We start from the raw sequence: 21,868 nt of genomic DNA, 5'->3' as shown, positions 1-21,868 counted from the left end.
GCATCAATATTAGTTCTTGCTTTGACTGTGTTTAGCAGTTCTTTACTATCTGTGTAACATTTTCTCAGTCGTACACATACTGCTTTTCAGTGTTTATAAGACAAGATGTTTCAATGCCGTTTATATGGACCAAATGCCGAGTAGAGCAGTATTATTGTTGTAGGACTGATGTTACAGTTGCCAGCAATACGAACAAAAACAAGTAGGAAACTGGAAACGCTACAACTCTGAGATAGTCAGTCTGGGTAGTCAGACAAATGTGGTTTTATCCCTGCTTGCATCTACTGCGAAGCATTTCAGGGACAAAAAAGGAAAACCAAGTTTTTCATTAGCGTGATAAACTAAGTTTCACTGTAATACTAACCTTCTGTAATAATATGTTGGTAACCATTATGACCAGCAAGTGTTTTAACATTGGGGTATATATACCATCTTAAAACAATGAGCAGGACAAATATCCCTCTGAAACCAGCAGCAACATAGTAAGATGTTTTTAGTTTTTACTGTCTTTGTCTCCTTTTTTTTATTAGTTTCAGCAATCCAAAATACAAGACATTCATGGAGCTCTTTTTGTGTCAGGGGGGAGTATAATATAGGACCACACAGACTCTTAACCCAGGAGTGTTCAAACTGGAGCACTGAGCCCCTCTGGGGTTTTACAGACTGCTGCCAGGACTACATTCCAATGTATTACTTCCACATTCAGTGCTGAAAGTGACTCATACCGCTCATCCTAAATTGCTGTCTGCCCGGCATTTAAGCTAAAGGTCATCCCGAGGACTTAGTATTTTGACACTCACATAACCGGACAAGCTCTACTTCACTTTATGCACAGTGAGAGCAGAATAGCACAGTAAAATGAAAACATGCTCGACACTTGGGTGCTCAAACGCTTCATTTGTCAAGGTTACGGTTATTGCTCATGGCGGCACTCAGTTATCTTTTATCTCCGGTGATGAATACTGACACCATTTTTCTCATTGTTCTCACTTTTTATCTACATGCAGCCTTTTGAGCTTTTGTACAGCACAGAAAACTAGGAATGGAGAAAAATGCATAACTTTAGCAGGATACACTGAGAGTCTGTCAATAATCACATTAAAGTCTAAGTGTTTAGAAAGCTGATAATTTAAAGTGCTGGTAATTGTTCACACAAGGGAGCACTTTCTTTGTTTTGTTGTTTTCTCCAAGGCATGGCTTGGATAATTCAGACATCTTTTACACATTTAAAGACTAATAGAAACCTTCAATTTAATATTTTGCTACTAATTCTGTGTTGTACCTAATTATTGCTAATAAACTCCCTGCCATTTTCAGAGATAACTGAGGCATTTTGACAAGGTCAGTCAGTGAAAATGGCATTAACCCCTGCAGATTCCTCTGTTGATCTGGAGGAGATCAGAGGTCAGACAGGGTACTCTCAGCCCTCACAGATTTCAGCAGCAGTAGAGGACCTGATATTGTGCTCCCACTGGAACCTAATGAAATCTGTTAAGTGGGGAGGAGGGGAGGTTTAGAACGGGACATAGCAGACTTGCTACTCCTGACTTAATTTTTCTCCTTTCATTAACCTCTCATCCAAGTAATCTCACGCGTTAAGAGTTCAGAGCCCAAATAGAGCTGCCATTTGTTGTTCAACAGCACTGAAAGGAAGTGTGTTTAAATTACAGGCCAATTCCTCTCATTAATGCAAGCTTTATTCAGTTGTCCTGGGTGACCCTATTAAGCCTGACAAAATAATGGGGGGAGTGCAGAGTGCACCCTGACCTTTTTCTCTCACTCCACTGAAACCCTTCCCTGGAAAACAAATCCCAAGTGAAATGCAGCTCCACAAAGCAAGTTTTATTTTTTGATCTTTGAACTTTTTCTCCCCTCCTAAAATAGTCCACATACAAATCCAGTGAGTAAACAGTGGGATCATGGCTCCAACAAGCACGTATATGTCAAGTCATCTTAAACTCTTTTCACTCTCTTGAAAGCCTGCTAATATCTGACTTTTTTTTTGAGAAAGGCTACAATTGATAAAGTTTAGAAAATTACACTTTCCCAGCATTGTGCTTTTTACTTTTTACCCATGATCCATATTTTTATGTGCATGTTTGCAATCGCACATGCTAATGCAAGTAGATTGACACATTTCCTAATAACAGATAAAGCAGACTTTGAGTAAAATGGTTAATTATTGTTAATGGACAGCTTCAGACAGCAGGACTGCCAGGTAAAACCGATCCTCAACACTTTACTCCTATCAGCGTGTTGGTTCTCCCTTCTGCCTCAGAGCTTTCATGTAAAACACTGCACTCAGCAAACAAATGTTAGGATTTGCATATTTCAGGGCTGTGCTCACTCTTGCAGCCTGGAGAACAGAATCCTTAAATAAAACTAAATTAATACTCCCACCCAAGAGACGATGGTCACATCTCTGCTAATCAGAGCTTTATTTTACATAGTAAAACCTAGAAGGTACTACAGTGCTATTTCACACTGTTGCTTCTTCTGAAGAATGGGGAAAAAAAACACAGATACCAAACATACTTCCTCTTATGTCTCTTTACAGACTCCCTCTGCCTCTAATAGTGCCCATTAGTTCTGATTTAGTTTACAAGAAGCATTTTGCTGTCTTACACAACAAAATGTGTTAGGTTAATTTGGTTAAGTGTGCTTCATGTTTAAAAAGACTTTCTATTTTTGTTTGTTTCCTGACGCCGTGAAAATGAAAATATGAAAATTCAAAGCAGTTTTAGTTTCCAGTTCTAGACTTGCCATAAGACATAGAAAACACCAATTTGTTTATTCTGCAGGGGAAAAAAACGTATCTAAACCAGGCTTTTCTTGACTAACACCGATATGACTTCTAATTTTCATTGAGGTCTGACCTTGCAATACCGATTTTGATATTATCCCATTTTTATTCTAAGGTCTATATACTATACAAGGTTATCCCTAAATATGCATCAAAGCATATACTGCTAACCTTTAGCTGATTTTCATTAAGCTCATTAAAATAAAATTTGTTGGTTGATGCATTTATTGACCAAAACTGCTGGGAGTTTTTAGTTCATTTCCATCTAATAAATAATAAGGGCCAAAAAAAAAACATTTTTACAGTATTTGACCTGCTGATTACAGATCAGAGGCCGTAGAGGGGAAATTAGCTAATTCGATCGATTGGTGCATCTCTAATTAGAAATGCAAAATATCAGGGATACTTGGAATTACAATATTGTATGGCTGCAACTCGTGATTATTTTGATAATCGATTAATCTGTCGAATAACTGATTATTAATCGGATAGCAAAAGGTGCTTAATAGCAGTTTTTTACAGAACTTGAACCAGGTGAAGCTAAGCCTATGCCACGTGAGGAGTTTTGGACAGAGCATATTTACAGACAAAGAAGGTTTTTCATCTTAAATGCTAAATGTATAGATTGTTTGTACAATTGTGGCCTCATTACTACTCTGAGTGGGTTGTTCTTTAAGCTAATGGCATGTTTTAGTCTGTATACTCCAGTTAAAAATTAGTCGATTACTAAATTAGTTGACAATTATTTCAATAATCAATTAATCCGACTAATTGTTTCAACCCTACAATATTGTAGAATATTGTGATGAATGTGTTGATTCCCATTGAATCAGATCTTTCCTCATAATGGGCAGTGATAATCCATCCAGCTCACCACAAACCTTTTTGGCCTAAAGAGGCCAGGGTTGTCAGGATAGTATTATTTCAAACTAGTCCGTGCTATGAAAAATATTCAATACCATTTTTGGTATTGCCTGAAAACCTTTTTTTTTTTTGGGTGAAAAGGAGGTTTTCTAGAAAAGATCATAGAAATATGATCACAACAGTATGACCATATTATCATTTTCTTAAACATATAGACAATATTTCAAAAAATATATTAAAACTTCTTAAAATACCACCATTTTATGTTAAAATGTGTAGCTTACATAACATGTTCTTTAGTGTTACTTTATTGTTGCCATAGCTGTTAATTTTTGTCTTTAGCTTAACCAGTGGAGTGATTTGGTGATGCTGATGATTTTGTACCTCTGTAGACTTGGTCTTGTTACTTCCTGACTTTTCCAGGCACTGAATGAAGCCAGTCACAGATGGTGCTTCACCAAGTTTGTGGTGCTATTTGACTTTGTAGTACAGCTTGTATCAGGGCTTATCAACACCCTTTGGATTTAAAAATATCTTCAAACAACATTTTTGCTTTGCCTTTTTGACTAGAGGGTCACAATGGCTCTTCACCAGAAGTACCTCCATGTTATGGGAATTCAAATTTTAAGCATTCTAGCACCGCCTCACTGTTGGGTAGTAAGGCGGTGCAACTGTAAGGAAGAGGTGTTGGCTAAGCATCTATGTCTGAAGTGCTGCTGTGTAATGTTGTGTGCTAACTTGGGGAGATGAAAACTGCTCAGTTTATGTTGATTTTGAAACAAATTGCTATAGTGAAAATACATATTAGTATCTATTATGTCAAAATATTGACTATTGTTATTTTGTTTGTGGAGATTAAATGTCACTTGAAATATGACAGTCTGCCATATGTTGCATCCAAGCTCCAGCTTTGCAATTTCATTATAGCACTCACCTATAGTGCGATGGAAATTTAAATTAAGTTTACCGTGCAGCTCTAGAAATGTGATACGTTGTACTGTTTTTAACAATGATTGCTGTAATTAAATTCAATTAAATTCAGCTTTATTTATATAGCGCCAATTCACAACACATGTCGTCTCAAGGCTCTTCACAAAGGGTCTGGAATGGTGTAGGGTTGTTGGGGAGCTAAGAATAAACTACTGAGTGTTAGTTTGGCCATTTTAGAATGGGCTATGTATAGGGGTACTAAGTAAAATAATAAACTGATAAGGTTTGTCCATCTAGAATCCACTGGTGGTCATTGTTATACAAAAAAACCACAAGGATTTGGGATACCTCTCTCTGTCAGACTAACTATAACCATTGGATAAGGGAAGGGGTCGCACAGGTAGCAGAAATGGAGGGTGTGTTTGCATCTCAACCATAACTGAGCCGGTTTAGGCTAAACCTGACTCCCCCTTTTAATTAAAGCGTTCTTAGAACAAAAATCTGTTTGACCCGGCCAGTAGTAGGTATAATATCAACCGCTTTTTGTTTTACAGTCATATACTGTAACTGCTTGGCTTCAAAAAGAGTAGTGTGAGGTATAATGCTGTGATCTCTTCCTATTTATTGTGTGTAATCAGCATAAAACAAATACAGAGACCTAAAATGCATTCATTTTGCTCACTTTTTGAAATCCGCTTCATGTGTCAGGCGGTCATGTGATTCAAAATGTGATTGAGTTGTCCCAACATCGCGTTAGGGCAACAGTGTTATCATTCAGAGAAAGCCACAGGCTGAGAGTTAAAGGCACTCAGAAGTCGAGGATTAGAGTTCCTTCCAGGCTTCGGTATGGGAAGCTGTCCAGGTGGAAGAAGGGGAAAAATATAATACCAAACACCTGGCACTGTAGCAAGGTGCCAGATAAGATGTTTACATTGTGTAGTTTTATAGCAACATCCCTCTGAGTACAGCTGCCTTTTTTTACGAGCTCGTAAATATCCTGTAATTCTATCTATATACAGTTGTCAATTAAATGATGTACAGTAATGTAGATCCTGACAGGATGAAATCATTCTGGCCAATTAATCGGCTACCCATTTAGAGTTGAAGTGCTCAATACAATTGATCATCCCACCTTCTCATCAGCTGTTTTCATGCAGCCCCACTCTGTGAGCTATGGTTCACTAGCAGACATTGAGTTATGTTAAGGGAAATACAGGGAAATTCCTCTGGAAAACCCAACGGCAAGCACATGCGAAGCGAGATTGTGAAGATTTATCTCCAGGCAGGGCAGGAATCCTTAAAACGCAGCCAAGCACAATACGAAATTGCTCAGAAAAACATGGCGAAAGTCACTGAAAACAGAGCAACAGCTCAGACCTGAGTCATGATGGAAAAACCTTGATAGTGACTTCAAAATGGTTTATGAGACAGTCGTCATTTAGGCAGTAACCTGAGGGGAAAATCTGGGTCAGGTCAACAGCTTTATGTCCAAAACAAACTTGACACTTAAAAGCATCTACAGGGTTTATGTACTACACAATCCTAAAAAGTGGGTCAAACCTAAAACACTGACACTCACATTTTTACTTTGATAAACAAAATGGATGTATTTAGTGCAGGATAATTGAGTCTAGATTAGATTTAAGTCAGTCCATATGGCAAAAAAGTTGGGAAATATACCTTAACTACAACAGTGAATCAGAAGAACTGTGTTTGGGGTAAATGATTTGTACTGAAATGTCTAGACTGAGAAAATCTAGAAGGCTAATAACCCTTAAAATAGATGGCTGTGCCATTTATAGCTCTTTGAAAAAGATTAAAAAATCATATAATGTATAATCTTATAACTAGGCCTTTTACAAATTTTCTTCTGAGGATTAAAAACAGTTGTATTCATTCTCCCATTAAACTCTTGGCAAAGATAAGTTTATGAAAAATCCCACAAAAAAAAAAATGTTTGAATCTCATTCATGCTTCTCCGCTATGCCGGCTGCATAAAATCTGAGGGGCTAATTTAAAATCATTAAGACTCTGCAATTCACGGTATCATTTCTAACCCCCTCTCTCCGGAGAGCAGAGGGAAGGCTATATCCTGCACATCATGAAAGGCTAGTCATTCATGTGTGCTGCCTTAATTTACATCCCTGCCTCGACCAGCTGCCAGAGCCATTTTGTGTTTGAGTGTTTCAAGAGCTTAGTGGGCGGACTCTCGAAGGCGTTTTAGAAAATGGGTCTGGGTTCTTTTAATGTGACAGAAATCCGAACTCGAGGACCTCTCCAGTAGCCTGCACACACACACACATGCACACTTGCTGTTGGTTGTAGCATTGACCAGGTGCTTGTGTTTTGCGGCCATGGATTTCAAGGCAGAGACATGCAGCCAAGTGTCAGCAGGTTGCTGTAAACATATATAAATCCCCTGTGCTCTTCTTGCTTTAGGCAGCAGGAGAAAAATGAGGTTTGAACTGTGAATTATGTGGGTGGGGGGGAGATTGTAAGCCAGGGATGGTTATACCACTGAAAAGAGGAAATGATGGAGAGATTGAAGGAGGGAGGGAAAGCAGGGTGAGCAAGAGAGGTTTCCTAAGCTAATAAAATGCTCTGGAGGATAGAAGCTGCCAGCCAGCATTCCTGTGTCATTAGATAAGTTAGCTCACTGCATCCTCCAGTTTCTCTGCAGTGCTGAAGTGGCAAGCTGAGGTCACCACCGGGGAGCGAGAGGGAGGGTGTGGGCAATAAATCCTGAATATTTTCATGCAGTCGTTGCTCTTAATCCTCTGAGGCCGCTTGGTTAAAAATCTTAAAAGCCTCAACTGGGGCATTCATTTAAAACTACTTTCACAGCAGCCACTTGTACAATGTTCTGTCCATATAGACTCACCTCATAAACTAAGGTGAAAGAAGAACTCCAAAATGTCTTGGTCAATAAACACATTAACAAACACAGCATGCATTTTAATTGTTTTGTTTTAGTAAAGTTGAGTAAAAATTAGAGAGGTTTTGGACATGTTTTGATGATTTGTTATTAATTGATTCATTCATTCCTAACTGTTATCTCTAACCAAAGAACCTGAAACACATTTTATCTTCTGTCTGTTAAAAAGCAGTCCTTGGAAGTAAAAGAAAATCAGAATAGGTTAAAATCAGAATTAATAGGTTAGATCTCTAAGATAACATGTCTGTAATGTGTAGGAAAAGCCTGATTGTTGCATGCATAACTCCTGCATTAAGTTTGGACAGGAAAGTTTTCAGGACCGAGCAAGGACTATTTCCCAGTCCTTTATTTAGGTGTATACTTAGTGATGGAAGTGACCCGCTTGAACTAATTTGGGGTTTAAAATGAGAGATCAGGTGTCACACTTAACCCAGGTCCGATTGGGTAGCTCACACCAAATGGCAACACAGAAGATTCTAAATGTGTCAGATTGCAGGAATACCAGGCAAGTTGAGATGCTTTTCTTGCACATTCATTTACAGTGTCAAACTGAACCATTCCCTTTGAACTGGTTGCTTATTTCTTGAGGAGCTGTAGTAGTGGAAGGCTTTCAGGCTGCAGAGTGAGATAGAGGGTTTCAAATGAATATTTGCCCCCCAGGGATGCTCCTTCATGGAAATCCCCAGCAATGGAAGATGACTTATTTTAACACAAAGGTTTTTCAGTCATTCCCTTGTAACCTCATTATTTTCATTCTTATTCATAGTATCTTATACAGGTTTTCCTAAGTCTCTTCCAAGTCATCTAGGAGATATCGGGCAGTTTTGCCCCTACTGCTTTACAGCAAAGATTTAAAAAAGCATTTTTGGCTCGTATAACTCTGTTCCATATGACACGGTTTAGAGAAGATTTGTACAAGCTGCATTTACATTTACATTTTGTTTGTAGTATGAAAGCAATGACATATTTTCTGCACCATAATATTGATTGTGTATTTTACAGCTTTACTTTTCTTTTGTCATTTTACTATGAAATAATAGTAAAAATGTATGAAACTGTGATTTTCCGTCTCACAGGCATGCTGGTGGTCAATGTCACTTGGAGAAACAAGACATATGTGGGCACCTTGTTAGACTGCACACGGCATGACTGGGCTCCCCCCAGGTAAGACACATCCCCTGTTTACTTCCTTTCTAGAGGAGAAAGCAGCTTCAGCATGCAATTAAATTTGCTGTCGCGCGTGGGGAATTTTAAATGTCAAGGTGGAAATCACTGATGCATACTCTATCCAAACTCATGCTACAAAGCCTCTTAACCTTTTCATATTGCATGTGATATGAATCTGCTGTAGCAGCAACAGCTTGAGCACATACAGCCTCATGCAGTGAGTTGCCAGTGAGCTGCTGGACCACCGAGTGCATGTTAGTCTTTATGTTGAGCCTGGAGAAACAGCGTTCATTGGCAAGCAGCTGATGTCTCAGGAGGCAGCAGTGGAAATAGAAAGCTACTCTAACAAGCCAGATTGCAGAATCCAATTATTGGACTAAGAGCTTTTTTTCCCCCCCCAACACTGGATAGCATTCTCTATCACAAAGGCTGCCATTTCTAACATCAGTCTCATGGCAATAGCGTGGGGGTATTTATTTGGTCTTGTGTCTGCAAATATCCCAATATTCTGGATGCAAAATGCACTGGATGTGTAAAATGACATTATTACATTAACAGACACCTGCTGAAAAAAACATGTGCCGTATCTAAATGTAAATATAAGTTGGAATTCAAATGGACGTCTAAGTGCACCAACAAAAAAAATCCAAGATTTAATCGGTGCTAATGGAAAACAAGTAGATGCTTTATCCCACTAATGTATCACTGTGGCGCTCAGTTTATAATGTTTGCTGGGTTGCATTTGCCCCAAGATTGTCTTACAGTTTGCAGCATGACTACATTAAGGAGTCATTATAAATTATTCAGAAATCTTTCAACAGACTGAATATAAACTTGGGCTTGTAATGAGTGTAAATTCCTGCACCACTGTCAAACTGCGGATGTATTCACATCCCCTGCTGGGGCTGAAATTGTTTAGAGAGACTTGTAGAGGAAGCTGTGAGTCATAGCAGCCCTGGGTTTGACTTTGTCACAGACTGCTAACCTTCACTGCTGTGCAGAAACATAATTAGGTTATTGTTATGAGGAGATAATCCCACACTGCTATTTTAAGTGTTTAAATGACTTCATGTTTTGATTAGAAAGGAGCTTGGATGTTCACAGCTATCAAAATAGCATTTACTTGTCTTTCATTTTTAAAAGGCTTATTAGTATAGAAGATGTAGGATATTATTTACAGAGGAACAGTATTTTTGCTCTTGATAACTACATAGTTCTGTAAAATGTACATTATTTTTAATGTTAAGCATTGGTTACTTTTTTATATTACTGCTTCTTATTTACTTGTGAAAGGATGTTGAATTCTGGCACTTTACAGAAGGGACCGACTAATCTTTTTTCATCTGGGATTTCCACCCACCTTTTACAAAATCTAAATATTTAGAAAGCTGTGGTGCCAGAAGAGGTCCAGAAATTTAGTTTTCTGCATTTTTCAACTACTTCTGACACCACAGTTTTCTAAATGTTTTAATGTACAAATGTAAAAAATCTATGGTGTCAGAGGTAGTTTTAAGTACTCTGGAGAAACAGTTTGTATCAAAACAAACGACCAACTGCCTTCATTTACAGTTTTGGAACAAATGCAAGCTGTACTATGGCTTTGCATGGAAATGTGCAGCTTAAATATTGTTCCATCTTGATTGCAATCTTCTTGTCTCAAGTACACAAAAACTAATGTTGCATTACTTTCATTCAGTTCAAAAATACTTTTTGTCATTTTCCTTGGTAAACCAAAAATAGTTTTAAAGTAACTTTTTAATCTATTGGAAAGGCGCTAGATAAGTTCATTCCCTTTATCATTTATTGCCGAAACAATAAAAAAACCGTTTTTTATTAATAAATTAGTAATAAATTGTTACACGTATTTAAATCTAATTGTCATATCTCTTACTAACTAGCTCGTACATGTCTTCCAAACAAAACTGCAGGTTTTGTGAATCACCTACAAGTGATCTGGAGATGAGGAACGGCCGCGGCCGAGGTAAGCGAATGAGACCGAACAGCAACACCCCGATCAACGAGAACAGCAACTCATCAGACAACAAGGGTGCCACCAACAACAAGACGCGTGCCGCCTCGACCACCAAAGGCCGGAGGGGCAGCCAGACACCCTCAGAGCGCCGCACCCCTCCAAACAGCAACACAGAGGACATCAAAGCCAGCCCTTCCTCAGCCGGGAAACGCAAGACCAAACCTGCCTCCGACATGGAGCCCAACTCCAGCTCAGAGGACACCAAAGGCAACAAACGCATGCGGACAAACTCCAACAATGGAGGAGTGGGAGCCGCAGGTCTCCCGATTCCTTCTGTTAAGACAGAATCTCTTCCACCTCCTCTTGATCGCAGCTGCCCGTCTCCGGTTCTTATTGACTGTCCACATCCCAACTGCAACAAAAAATACAAGCACATTAATGGACTGAAGTACCACCAAGCCCGTGCCCACAATGATGATGATATAAAGTTGGACTTAGATGGAGACAGTGAATATGGAGAGGATTCAACTCTCCATCCTGAACCGGGAAACTGTAATGGGGCATCTATCTCTCAGAAAGGATGTTTGTCCCCAGCACGTTCAGTTACTCCCAAAGGCAGGAACTTTGATGCACAAAGTCCTTCCCCATCTCCTGGCAAGTTTGGTACAAAGCAGAGTAAAAAGAAAATAGTCGAGGCAGATCCAGACACAGGAGGTGCACCGATGGATGGCTGCGAGGATGGGCCATGCCTTACTGATGAGGCTAGTAACGATGGTATAGAGGAAAAGAGAGGATCGGATAAGTCTAAAAAGGCTAACACTGGTACAAAAACTGATAAAATTGCCCAGAAAAACTTGAAGTCACCACGTCCTATTGGCCCTGGGCCACCAGGATCGCAACAGATGTATCCCTTTCCACCTGGGAACCCAAATTCCTCACCAGGACTTGCCCCAATGATACAGGGAATCCCTAAGAGCCCCCAAATGAAAGGGGCACAGCCTAAGCCCCCTGCTATTGGAGATCCAGCTACAAGTAGCTCCAAAGACAAAAAGAAGAAAGACAAAAAGAAAAAGGATGGCGGAAAGGACGCCGATAGCCCTAAGCCTCCAGGAAAGGGTGGGAAACTTGAAGAAGCAAAGCTTCCATACTCTGAGCCTTGTGATCAAGGGAATAAGGGAGATGGTCTACTCAATGGTTCCTCAGACCCTCATCAGAGTCGCTTGGCCAGTATCAAGGCAGAGGCTGACAAAATTTACAGCTTTTCCGACAATGCCCCTAGTCCGTCGATTGGTGTTGCCAGTCGGATAGATGGCAGTGGAATGCCACAACCTCTCACACCACTTCATGTGGTAAACCAAAATGGTGCTGACAACTCTTCAGTCAAAACCAATAGCCCAGCGTATTCAGACATTTCAGATGCTGGGGAGGATGGTGAAGGGAAACCAGAGGGTGTCAAAGTCCGGACAGATGACCAAACCATCAGGGAAAGCGTCAAAAAAGCACTCTTTCCAAACCAGACGCCAAACAAAGATTCCCCTTACTATACCAGTTACGACACTTATTACTCCCCTAATTACGTCAACCCCAGTCCAGGCGGTCCAAATCCGGTTGCACCAGCGGCCGAAGGTCAGGCTAAGATCAAAAGAGAAGATGAACATGACCAAGTTGAGGAAAAGGTAAAGGTTGAAGTTCATGAAGAACGAAAATCTGACCCCAGTCCTGCTGGCCCACCGCAACAGCCCTCGGTCATCCAGCAGCGGTCAAACATGTACATGCAGCCATTGTACTACAACCAGTATGCATATGTACCTCCATATGCATACAGTCCTGATCAAGCCTACCATAACCACTTGATGAATACCAACCCAGCCTACCGGCAGCAGTATGAGGAGCGGCAGCGGCAGATGGCTGAGCAGCATCGAGCTGCTGAGAAGAAGTCAGATGCTGCCATGAAAGAGCGAGAAGCCGCCATGAAGGAGGAGTGGAAACAAAAAAGCCCAATGCCGCCAAACCTCTCCAAAGCCTCAAGTCAGTCAGATCTTGGAAAAGTACCACAGCCGCCAAGCAAATCCAGGGACTCACCTTCTGAGCTGTCCTCTAAATCCATTGGAAGCATAAAGGGGGAGGATCCAAAGTCCCAGCAATCTGAGGGGCTGAAGATGAAACTGACGGAAGGGGGTCACCATGGAAAGGAAGACTCTATGCAGGCTCTGGAGTCCAGAGGCCAGGCTGGGATGGAGCAGGCCATGTGGTACAGACAGGTAGTCCCTTTTTATAAGTTGTGTAAAAATATTTTAGTATTTGAAGGTTACTATTCAGATTTGTGCTGACCTGTTTTCTTGCCCTCAGCAGTACCCTGAGAGCCAGAAGCTCCAACCAGAGGATGAACACCAGCAGCAGCAGCATCGCAGGAAAGACGAAAGGGAACGGGATCGGAAAATAAAAGAAGAAAGGCCCAGGACGAAGGACAGTCAAAGTGGACCCAAGGAGGATGGAAAAGACGGCAGTGATCCCAGAATAAGTGTTGAAGACCATCGAGCCATGAGCAAAGACTCTCGTTCTAACCCCCACATGCAGTTCACTTCACCACTAGCACAGCACCAAGGCTACCTGCCCTACATGCATGGTTATCCCTATGGACAAGGCTATGACCCCAACCACCCGGGATACAGGGGCATGTCTTCAGTCATGATGCAGAATTACCCAGGTACGATTTCAAACAAAACCAAATGCAGGCCAATGTGACGTGAGCTGTAAAAAGACTTAACTATTTAGGATTTTTTGAACTTAATGCAGACACCAGCTGGACCAATAGCCCTGCATTTTCTCCATTAAACTAGGATGGTCATAAATTAGGTTTCTGACTGAGATATGTCCAATTATTATTTTATCGGTCTACTCATCTGTCAACATTCTTACCAGTTAGTCCCTTTAGTCAACGATAATTGGAATCTGTTTTCTGTGGGTGCATGTTTTGTTATTGGCTTGTTCTCATGTTTCACCACTTAAATCTGCCTAGACCCTGTCATAAAAATTTTCACAGCAAGTTAAAATAATTACCTGTTAAACTATGCATTGAAGTATGTTCTCTTTAATGAGATTTAACTCAAAATCTAAAATACTGGAAACAAGTGAAAAATGAACTTCCTTGTGCTTTTTAGATACATGCATGAAGCTGAAATACACTTCCTAAAGCTAAACTAAATTATTTTACAAGCAATTTTTGTTTTCATGTGTTTGGAATAATTCAGTCCAGGTTTAGCTATGATGTCTTCTAGGTCTTCTAGATTTTGATCCAGGGCCGAACAAAATTGTTCCAGAGTTGTTAAAAACCATAAAATGACCCTTTATCAAATACTAACTTGCATAGCCCTTAACCCGGACTGAAATAGTATTAGTTTAGCAGCCATTGTTCATTAGGGCTTGTTTAGATTTATATGAGCATTATTACATTACGCTGGTGCCTATCTCCAGCAGTCTACGGGCGAGAAGCGGGGTACACCCCATGTACCAATGGCTGAAGTCCCTAGTTAGTTCTGACACAGAACTATTCAGCGTGATCTGTACCATGTGTGGCGTATAAAGTTATGTTTGTAATTGATTTAGAACTCATAAAGTATCAAGTGTATTTTCTGTCTTCGTGAACTCTTTCAGTCACTTGGGTAAAAACTACGCACTAAGTTACCCTGGCGGTTTTATCAGCTACAACATGCTCTTCTCTCAGCCACTGTAAAGAGATCTTCGCTTCTCTGCACTCCTTGTAATTTCAACCGTATGTTCCAGAAACACACATCCTTACAACCTCTGCTCTAATCTTTACTTCTTGGACTCACATCAGACCCTTCACTTCAACTGTGGTGAGCTCAGTTGTTTTTAGGCATATTGCACTCATACCTAACGTCCGCTGCAATCAGAGAATTCCTCTGCCGATGCGAAAGCAGACGGAAAATGAGCGTAGCTCTTGTGACTGGTTCGTATTTAAGATGACAGTTCTTACAACCCTCAGAGAGACCTCTTAACTAGTCCGTCTGAAAAGAAAAACACTTTTTAGCCGAGGCTGCACTCCTATGTTCTGTATTTTTAAAATATTTAAGAACATAACAGAATTACATACCCTAGTTGAATATGATGAAATTCCTGGTAGCTGTGATGTATATAACCCAAAGTATATGCTCAACATATGTAGTAAATGGTAAAGTATTGTAATAAATCATTTTTTCCTTACTCTCAGGTTATCTATCTGGAGGTTACCCGTTTTCTTCGTACGGGAGTAAAATAGCCGGAGGTGAGGAAGGCAGCGATAAATCCCGTGCTAGCCCCACTGTCACTAAATCGGCAATGGACTCCAAAGCCCTGGACATCCTTCATCAGCACGCCAGCCAGTACAAGAGCAAATCCCCCACGGTTGGCGACAAAACGCCCCACGACAGAGAACGGGACCAGGACCGAGGGCCTGCCATAGACAGAGAGCGGGAAAGGGAGCGTGAGAGGGACAGAGACAGGGACGTGGACCGACCGCGCTCCTCGCCCTCCCAGCGGATCATGCCCTCCCACCACCACCTGGGATACCCCCTGCTCTCAGGGCAATATGACTTGTCCTATGCCACAGGTATGTCAGTCCACAGTCATCCTAAATGTTCTGGTTCTAGACATTAAACAATGAATCTAGCTTATCTAATAAACTCTTTGTTAATCTACGCGTTACAAGACTTTTTAGGTAGTGGAAAGATGCCAGCACCAATCCATAATACCGAACAGTTTCCAGTTCAAAACATGTTGGCAAAATACCGACATTTAAACCGAGTACAAGCTCACTGACTGCAGGTCAGACAAGCACTGGTGGCTTAGAAATACGTAACAATGCACACATTGTAACTGCAGTTAAAATAGTAATGACTGTGAGATGATTTCTAGCTCGGCTGTCTGTCCTGCAGAAATAAAACTGAGTGTTTCTTTGTCCAGGATTTATTTGAGTGGAACACCCTCAGGCTTCACGCTGTACTCTTCAATTACATTTATGTTGTCGGCAGCAATCTGCAAAGAAACTAAATCGTGTTCAAACAAAGCCCTCGTCTCTCTTCTGCAGTCGAGCACAATGTGCAGTGCAGCTTTTAGCCCCTCAGCTCATCCATCCCAAGTAGGTCCTCTGAGGACAAGTGGATCACAGTGTTTATAATAGAGATGTTGAATGAGCCGCAGAGACGCACAGCTGCTGCAGCCTGCAGCGACATCTGGTGGTAGCTCTGTGAAATTACACTTAATCTGATACATCTGCCTTCATGTGTGAGAATGGTGTGATTCAACCTTCTGTGGAACAAAAAAGATGTATTTTAAGGAGCTTATTATGGTATGGAGGAGCATTTTAGGTGATGTGTGTGCAAATGGTGAACAGGATATTCTAGATTTTTGTGTATAATTTGTTGAACTTGGTCACCTCAATGTAAAATGCATGAAACTTCAGCAGCACCCCAACCCTCTGCCCGTCTGATCAAGGTTCAGATCCAGTATTAGATGACGTTTGTTTCAGTTTAGCTCCAAATGTTTTAGCAGTGCTGCACAAACTTGTAACTGATCCAGTGTTCAAGGCCATGTAGTTTTACTAATATTGCACCATTCATACTCAAGGCAACCCAAAGGGCTTTACAGAACAATAAAGGAGAAAATAAAGACAAATGTTGCTTAAAAAACAAATGTTATAATATAGATTTATAACGCAAATGTAAGTTAGTTCAAATTTAAGTTTAAATTTCAATCTGAATCTAATCTTAAATCTCCGGATTCAATCCCTCAACAGTGATATAAGTTCGTTAGTCAGATTCTTTGATGGATCTTTGATTACTTCAGTTAACAGAAGTATCTTCAGTCCTATTGATTAACTACTAATTATTTATTAATTGATAACTAATGAACTGGTATAGGAAGAAACATTGTGAAACACGTAAACAGTGCTAAGACCAAAACCCTAGGGATGTCCACATCAGGGGTTTTGTGTCACTGATACTGGTCCCAGTCATTTAAAACTCGGTCTGTGGTGATCCAGGGACCCAGTTTGATCAGTCATAAAAATCTGTCTCATGCATGTGCTTAAACTGATTAACTTTAAAGCTCAGTAAAATAAGCCACTTCATTTTATCAGTACTAGTTGATCTAATTAGTTTTGTGAAGGATTTCCTATTTAACTCCCTAAACGTAATGTATTGGATGCGGCAGGGTATCTTTCAACAGGACAGCATTTTGTTTCTGACTCCATATTTAAGGCTTCAGTTTACACCAAACCCACCTCTTGCCCCTGGTGCTAATGTTTTCATGTAGAGTAGTTTGCTAAAGTGCGAACCACAGCAACTAATAGTCTAAATGTGACGGACATTGTAAAGGAAACTTGCATAATATGTTAGATAACAAGTTACAACCCTCCTAGTTAACAAAAATGTGCGTGGCCTTTTAAAAACGCCTTGATGGGGAACTTCATCTGATGTTTAGCATAGGTTCGGCACATCCCTACTTTAGATCGGTACCTAAAACAGGCATCAGATAAATACTGGAATAATACAGACCAGGATATTAAAAATAAATGTTGTAATGACAACATTAACACCTGCCAATCAGGGTTAAAGGGTTCCTATACAGCCTCGAACAGCATTGAAATTAGTTTGTAGCATCGTCCAGCTCTGGATATGCATGAATAAAAGGAAAAGTATAGAAAAATGATTGTTCTCTAATTGGTTGGTATTCAGATAAAACTACAGATTTTTAATAATAAATTGTTCAAATAAGCAGTGTGTTTTTCCAACCATATTTACACACATCTGGCAAGCAAAGTGTCATATATGAATGGCAAGGTAAAAGTAAAAATATATGTATAAATATATATGTAAAAAATGGTATTAAAGCCAGTCTAGCCAGACGGCATCTTCTTTTAAAATGGACAGAAACCCAATTAATTATGAAAAAAAAACTTCAAAAATAAAAAAGATTTTTAATGTTATCGATCCTCATTTGCAAGACCCCTCTCCAAGCATTCACTGTAAATGTTCAGCACAGGTTTGCACAGACGTGCTGCAAAAGCATAAGATGGGAACACAAGCAGACCAAATTAACGGGACAGAAATCCTTTGTATCTTTGTATGTTCAGCTGCTTCTTTAGTAATAGTTCCAACTAGTGCAGCTGTCACCACATGCTTGCTCAGCAGGAGGGATTGTTTTTGGATAACCTCTTACCAATTAGCTTTAAGTGATCAGCTGATGTTTACTGGATTGTTTAATTAGAATCTAATCGGATCTGATTCTGGCTATTTGAACATATTGTATTGGAATTAACTGAACTGATATGGACTGCATTGGATTCTTAAATATCCGCTAAATTTGCGTTGAATATCTATAATTGTTTGAAATCTTATTTGTGATCCCTATCATTTATTTCTGACAGATTTTAGAAGCAGTTTGGTCGAACATTTTTGCACAGCTAGGAACACATGAATAACATCCCTCCATGGCTGCCGGATTAGAAACAAAAACATTACAGATGTCTTCAGCATCTAGTTTCATGTTTCAATAGTTAAGACGAATAATCAGTTATTAACAGAGCTGTTCTTTTGTGTCTCGTAGGGAAACCTGACCGTCACACCTCAACCCTGCAGAGATTCATGTGACTGGCTCACATGAGAGCAACATCCTCTGGTTGTTACCTTTTAGACATCAGTTGAATGGTGTTTCTATCTTTATTTTTTAGTTTCTCTGCCCCAAGGCAAGGCAGAATGTTGTTGCTTTTTGTTTGTTTGTTTTGTTTTGTTTTCTTCTCCTCATAAAAGACCCTGAATTCTCCGACCCGAGGACTGTAACACAACTAAAAGTACCCCAGGTTCAAAGCCATCGCTCTGCCCCTCCATGCAGAGGAAACACCGACCCGCTGATAATCTAGTCTTTGCACTGTCGACAAATACAATGCAAACAGAGACTACCGGACTGCCAGAACAGCTTTACTTGTTTGTGTTTTCTGACTGCATTGTTTCTTTTTGTCACGCAGAAGGAACTTGGCGGGGGAGTGGGGGGATTTTGGGGAACTTGGGGTGAATGATGGGGAAGAGGCGTTGACTAAACTAAAGACTGGCTTACAGTACGCCATGAAACAACAGTATATCCTTAACTTGACAAATGTTTGGCTATATTTAGTGGGGGGGAGCAGGGGTATGGTAACAGCTACTTTCCCCAGAGACTTAAAAACCTGAGACCGAAGTTTTTCCATCTTCATCGTCATCAGTTCAAGTTTTTTGTTTTGCTATTTTCTTTTTTTAAGAAACTCTCACATGTAGTTTCAGGGATGACGGCGTCATGTTTTAGCGAAGGGACCGCTCACACCTCATGGAGAAACAAAACAACATAATTCATGTCTCCTGTTCTCTGTCGGCTCTCTGTCATATCATTGTGTCCATCTTTGGAAGTGTCTGATGCTGGTTTCAGGCATGTTTCTGGCTTTTTCCCCCCTTCACCATTGAAAGGAGTCGCATCCACTCAGACGGTAAAGCCACATCAGCAAGTGATCAGGCCACACAGGCGGGAAGGGGTTGTTTGGTGACTGCGCTTCTTTCACTCTGATTGTTTCCTGTAAACAATGTAAAATTTGGGCTCATGTGTTTTTTCTGCTGTAATATAGGCTTTTAACCTTTCTGTGCATAAATGTTTATATTTATCCAAGCATGCAACTGTTGGAGAAACTGTTAAAAATCGGTCTGCTTTTGCCACATTGAGCTCAGATCATTTCTGCCGCTGGATGTTTTGTGCGTTTTCTTTGGTGTTTTGGTTTTCCTCGTCTTGCCTTGCTGGGTTTACATCTCCAATCACCCCCAACATGTGCAGTCACACCTATAAATTACTGTCTCTGCAACGCCAAACTGCTGATCCAGTCAGATGAAGTGAGAACAGAGGGAAGTCGGGGTGATTTTTTAGGCAGATGTGATCAAGCAGGGTTTTTCCTCTTCTGTTGCTCATGTGGCTTCACCGTAGCAAACACTCATCTCAGACAACCCTCCGCATGTTTCCTGTCTAGTAACGTGAACTCACTGCTAGATCAAATCCATGATAAGTGCATATGATGACCAAGCTGCTCATTATCCACAACACATTTTGACCGCTTAATCAAAAAGAAAGGGTAAATTAAGCGAACTGAGAAGCAGCACATCTTAAAACATGTGGGCCCGCTCCATAAATTCCCAGCCTGGTTAGCTTTAAGCCGTGCCCTGTTCTACCAGAGGCTTTAAATTACACGGCTGTGAAACCACAGGGGTTTTAAGTGAAATTCTATCCATATGCTGCTCACATTGATTACAGGTTACTGATTGTTGAAGGTTTAAGGTAATACCATCCTGTTTGAAGCATTTCAATGACAGGATATTGACCATGTTGTCATTTTATTTTTTATTTTGTTTTTAGAAATAATTTTATTTCCCCCATGATTGTAGTTCTTATTTTCCCAACGAATCCCCCCACCAACAGTGAATCATGCCTAACAAGCCCCCACCCCCTCCCCGAAGCTGTAGGTTCGGCATCCAAACGAGGCATTTCTCACAATTAAGAAACTGCAGCTCTTCATTTTGAGGTTCATGGACATTCCAAGTGAAAAAGTTACCAGTTTGTTCCCCCAAGGGAAGGAAAATAAAGAAGTTGACAGGACGGTATATATTTTGACTTTGTGCTCATTTTAAAGAAGAATGGCTGACATGATTTAAAGCTGAATGTGGTGGTGTGTGACTTGTACTTAATCTGTAAGGGTAATCTAGGCAGCTGTGATGTTGTCATTAAAGTCAGTGGGGTTTTAGTACCAGCAGACTGCATATAGTTTTATCAGGCAATGGTTGTAACAAGTGCATTTGTTCTCTCTCTCGCTCTGAGAGTAGTGTTATCTCAGTAGTAAACAAAGCCCAGTGAAAACCATTTATTCTAAAGTGTATGAAAAGCCAGAAAAGTAACGTTTGCTATCAACATATTGGAAAGTGCTTGGCTCTTGTATTTTGCAGGACTGTATTTGTTTCATGGTGAAGAGTATATTTATTGGCCAGCAGTTGTCTCAATTGGTGCCTAGTCGAACATTCTTCTGTGAAAACACAGAGACACTTGCTCGTTTGTCTTTTCCCTAACCCACCTCCTGTCACGCGCCCCTCCCCCTTCGCCTCCACCCCCCTATTAACCCCACTGACCTGCTCCCCCACCCCCCACCCCTCCAGAAGTACCAGAGCTGGTGCTTGCAAGGATGTTTACAATGTCTTCATTTTCTTTCTGTGTGAGAAACTCTTCTCCTTCTCCTCCATTGTCTTTCCCTTCAGGAGTTTGTGTAAAGTGTACATTACCATGGTTCTTTTTTATACAATACTCTGTAACTTGCCTTTGTAAATTTGGGCTGGAAAAAATAAATCTTTTTATGAGACAATCTGTCCTGGGAACTGCTCATTGGCTTTTCTCTCTGTTCTAAAGTTCAATTGTGTCCAAGTTGTTTTAAATAAGACTATTTTACAAAGTGATTTTTGATCTTCAGAAAAAAGGTAAGTTTCATTTTAGCTTTATTTTGCTGTGCAGATAAGGTTGGTTGGGTTAGGTGGTTAATGCTATAGTATGCATACAACTGTTTAACATTTGATTTGATGTGATAGACTTATAAGTTGAAAGGAAAGGTTACATAGTTTTAAAAATTTGTTAAAAGAAAAAAAAATCCAAGATGGGCTTCCATTTCCCCTTATAGCACAGTTGACAACTGGCAATTAGTCAGTTATGCCCCATTTACTCTTTCACCCATGAATAAAGTTCAGTGTAACAAACTGAACATTTAAACTTGAAGAAGTGTTCGATCTTTCATCTGATCTACAGACCCACATAGACATGGCCGCCCAACTCAACTAGCCCAGCAAGAAAAGGATTAATTGAAGAAGCAGCGGTAAGATCCGAGGTTGCTCTGGAGAATCTAGAAAGATGTACAGTAGATGGACAAATCGATTGCTAGGACAACCTTTAATGCACTGCACAGATCGCTCCAGCTATAAGATGTCCGCCAAGTGTCATAGGGACGACAGCCAACATGGAAGCTGCTCTGGTCAGATGAGACCAAAACTGAACCTCTTGATCTATGTGACAAAACAAAACGAACACTTCAAATCACCCTGAACCTGAAATCCCAATGTTTAAATAGTGGCAGCATCATGGTGTGGGGATA

At 40.4% G+C, this 21,868-nt stretch overlaps 1 protein-coding gene across 4 annotated transcripts in view; it reads left to right on the top strand.

The window, feature by feature from the left end:
- The window catches only part of znf609b (zinc finger protein 609b), a 112,778-nt gene extending 91,685 nt beyond the window's left edge, over positions 1-21,093 (top strand). For 3 of the 4 annotated variants that reach the window (XM_047362754.1, XM_047362753.1, XM_047362756.1), the window contains 5 exons: positions 8,609-8,696; positions 10,628-12,932; positions 13,021-13,378; positions 14,903-15,280; positions 18,277-21,093. In XM_047362754.1, the coding sequence (XP_047218710.1) occupies positions 8,609-8,696; positions 10,628-12,932; positions 13,021-13,378; positions 14,903-15,280; positions 18,277-18,320 (3,173 nt within the window). In that variant the 3' untranslated portion in view covers positions 18,321-21,093. The remainder of the gene's footprint in view (positions 1-8,608; positions 8,697-10,627; positions 12,933-13,020; positions 13,379-14,902; positions 15,281-18,276) is intronic. The other variant, XM_047362755.1, reaches the window with a different exon arrangement.
- The last annotated feature ends 775 nt before the right edge of the window (positions 21,094-21,868 follow it).

The sequence above is a fragment of the Girardinichthys multiradiatus genome, chromosome 4, assembly GCF_021462225.1.
Source record: "Girardinichthys multiradiatus isolate DD_20200921_A chromosome 4, DD_fGirMul_XY1, whole genome shotgun sequence".
NCBI classification, from domain to species: Eukaryota; Metazoa; Chordata; class Actinopteri; order Cyprinodontiformes; family Goodeidae; genus Girardinichthys; species Girardinichthys multiradiatus.
This window is presented reverse-complemented; position numbering and strand designations above follow the sequence as displayed.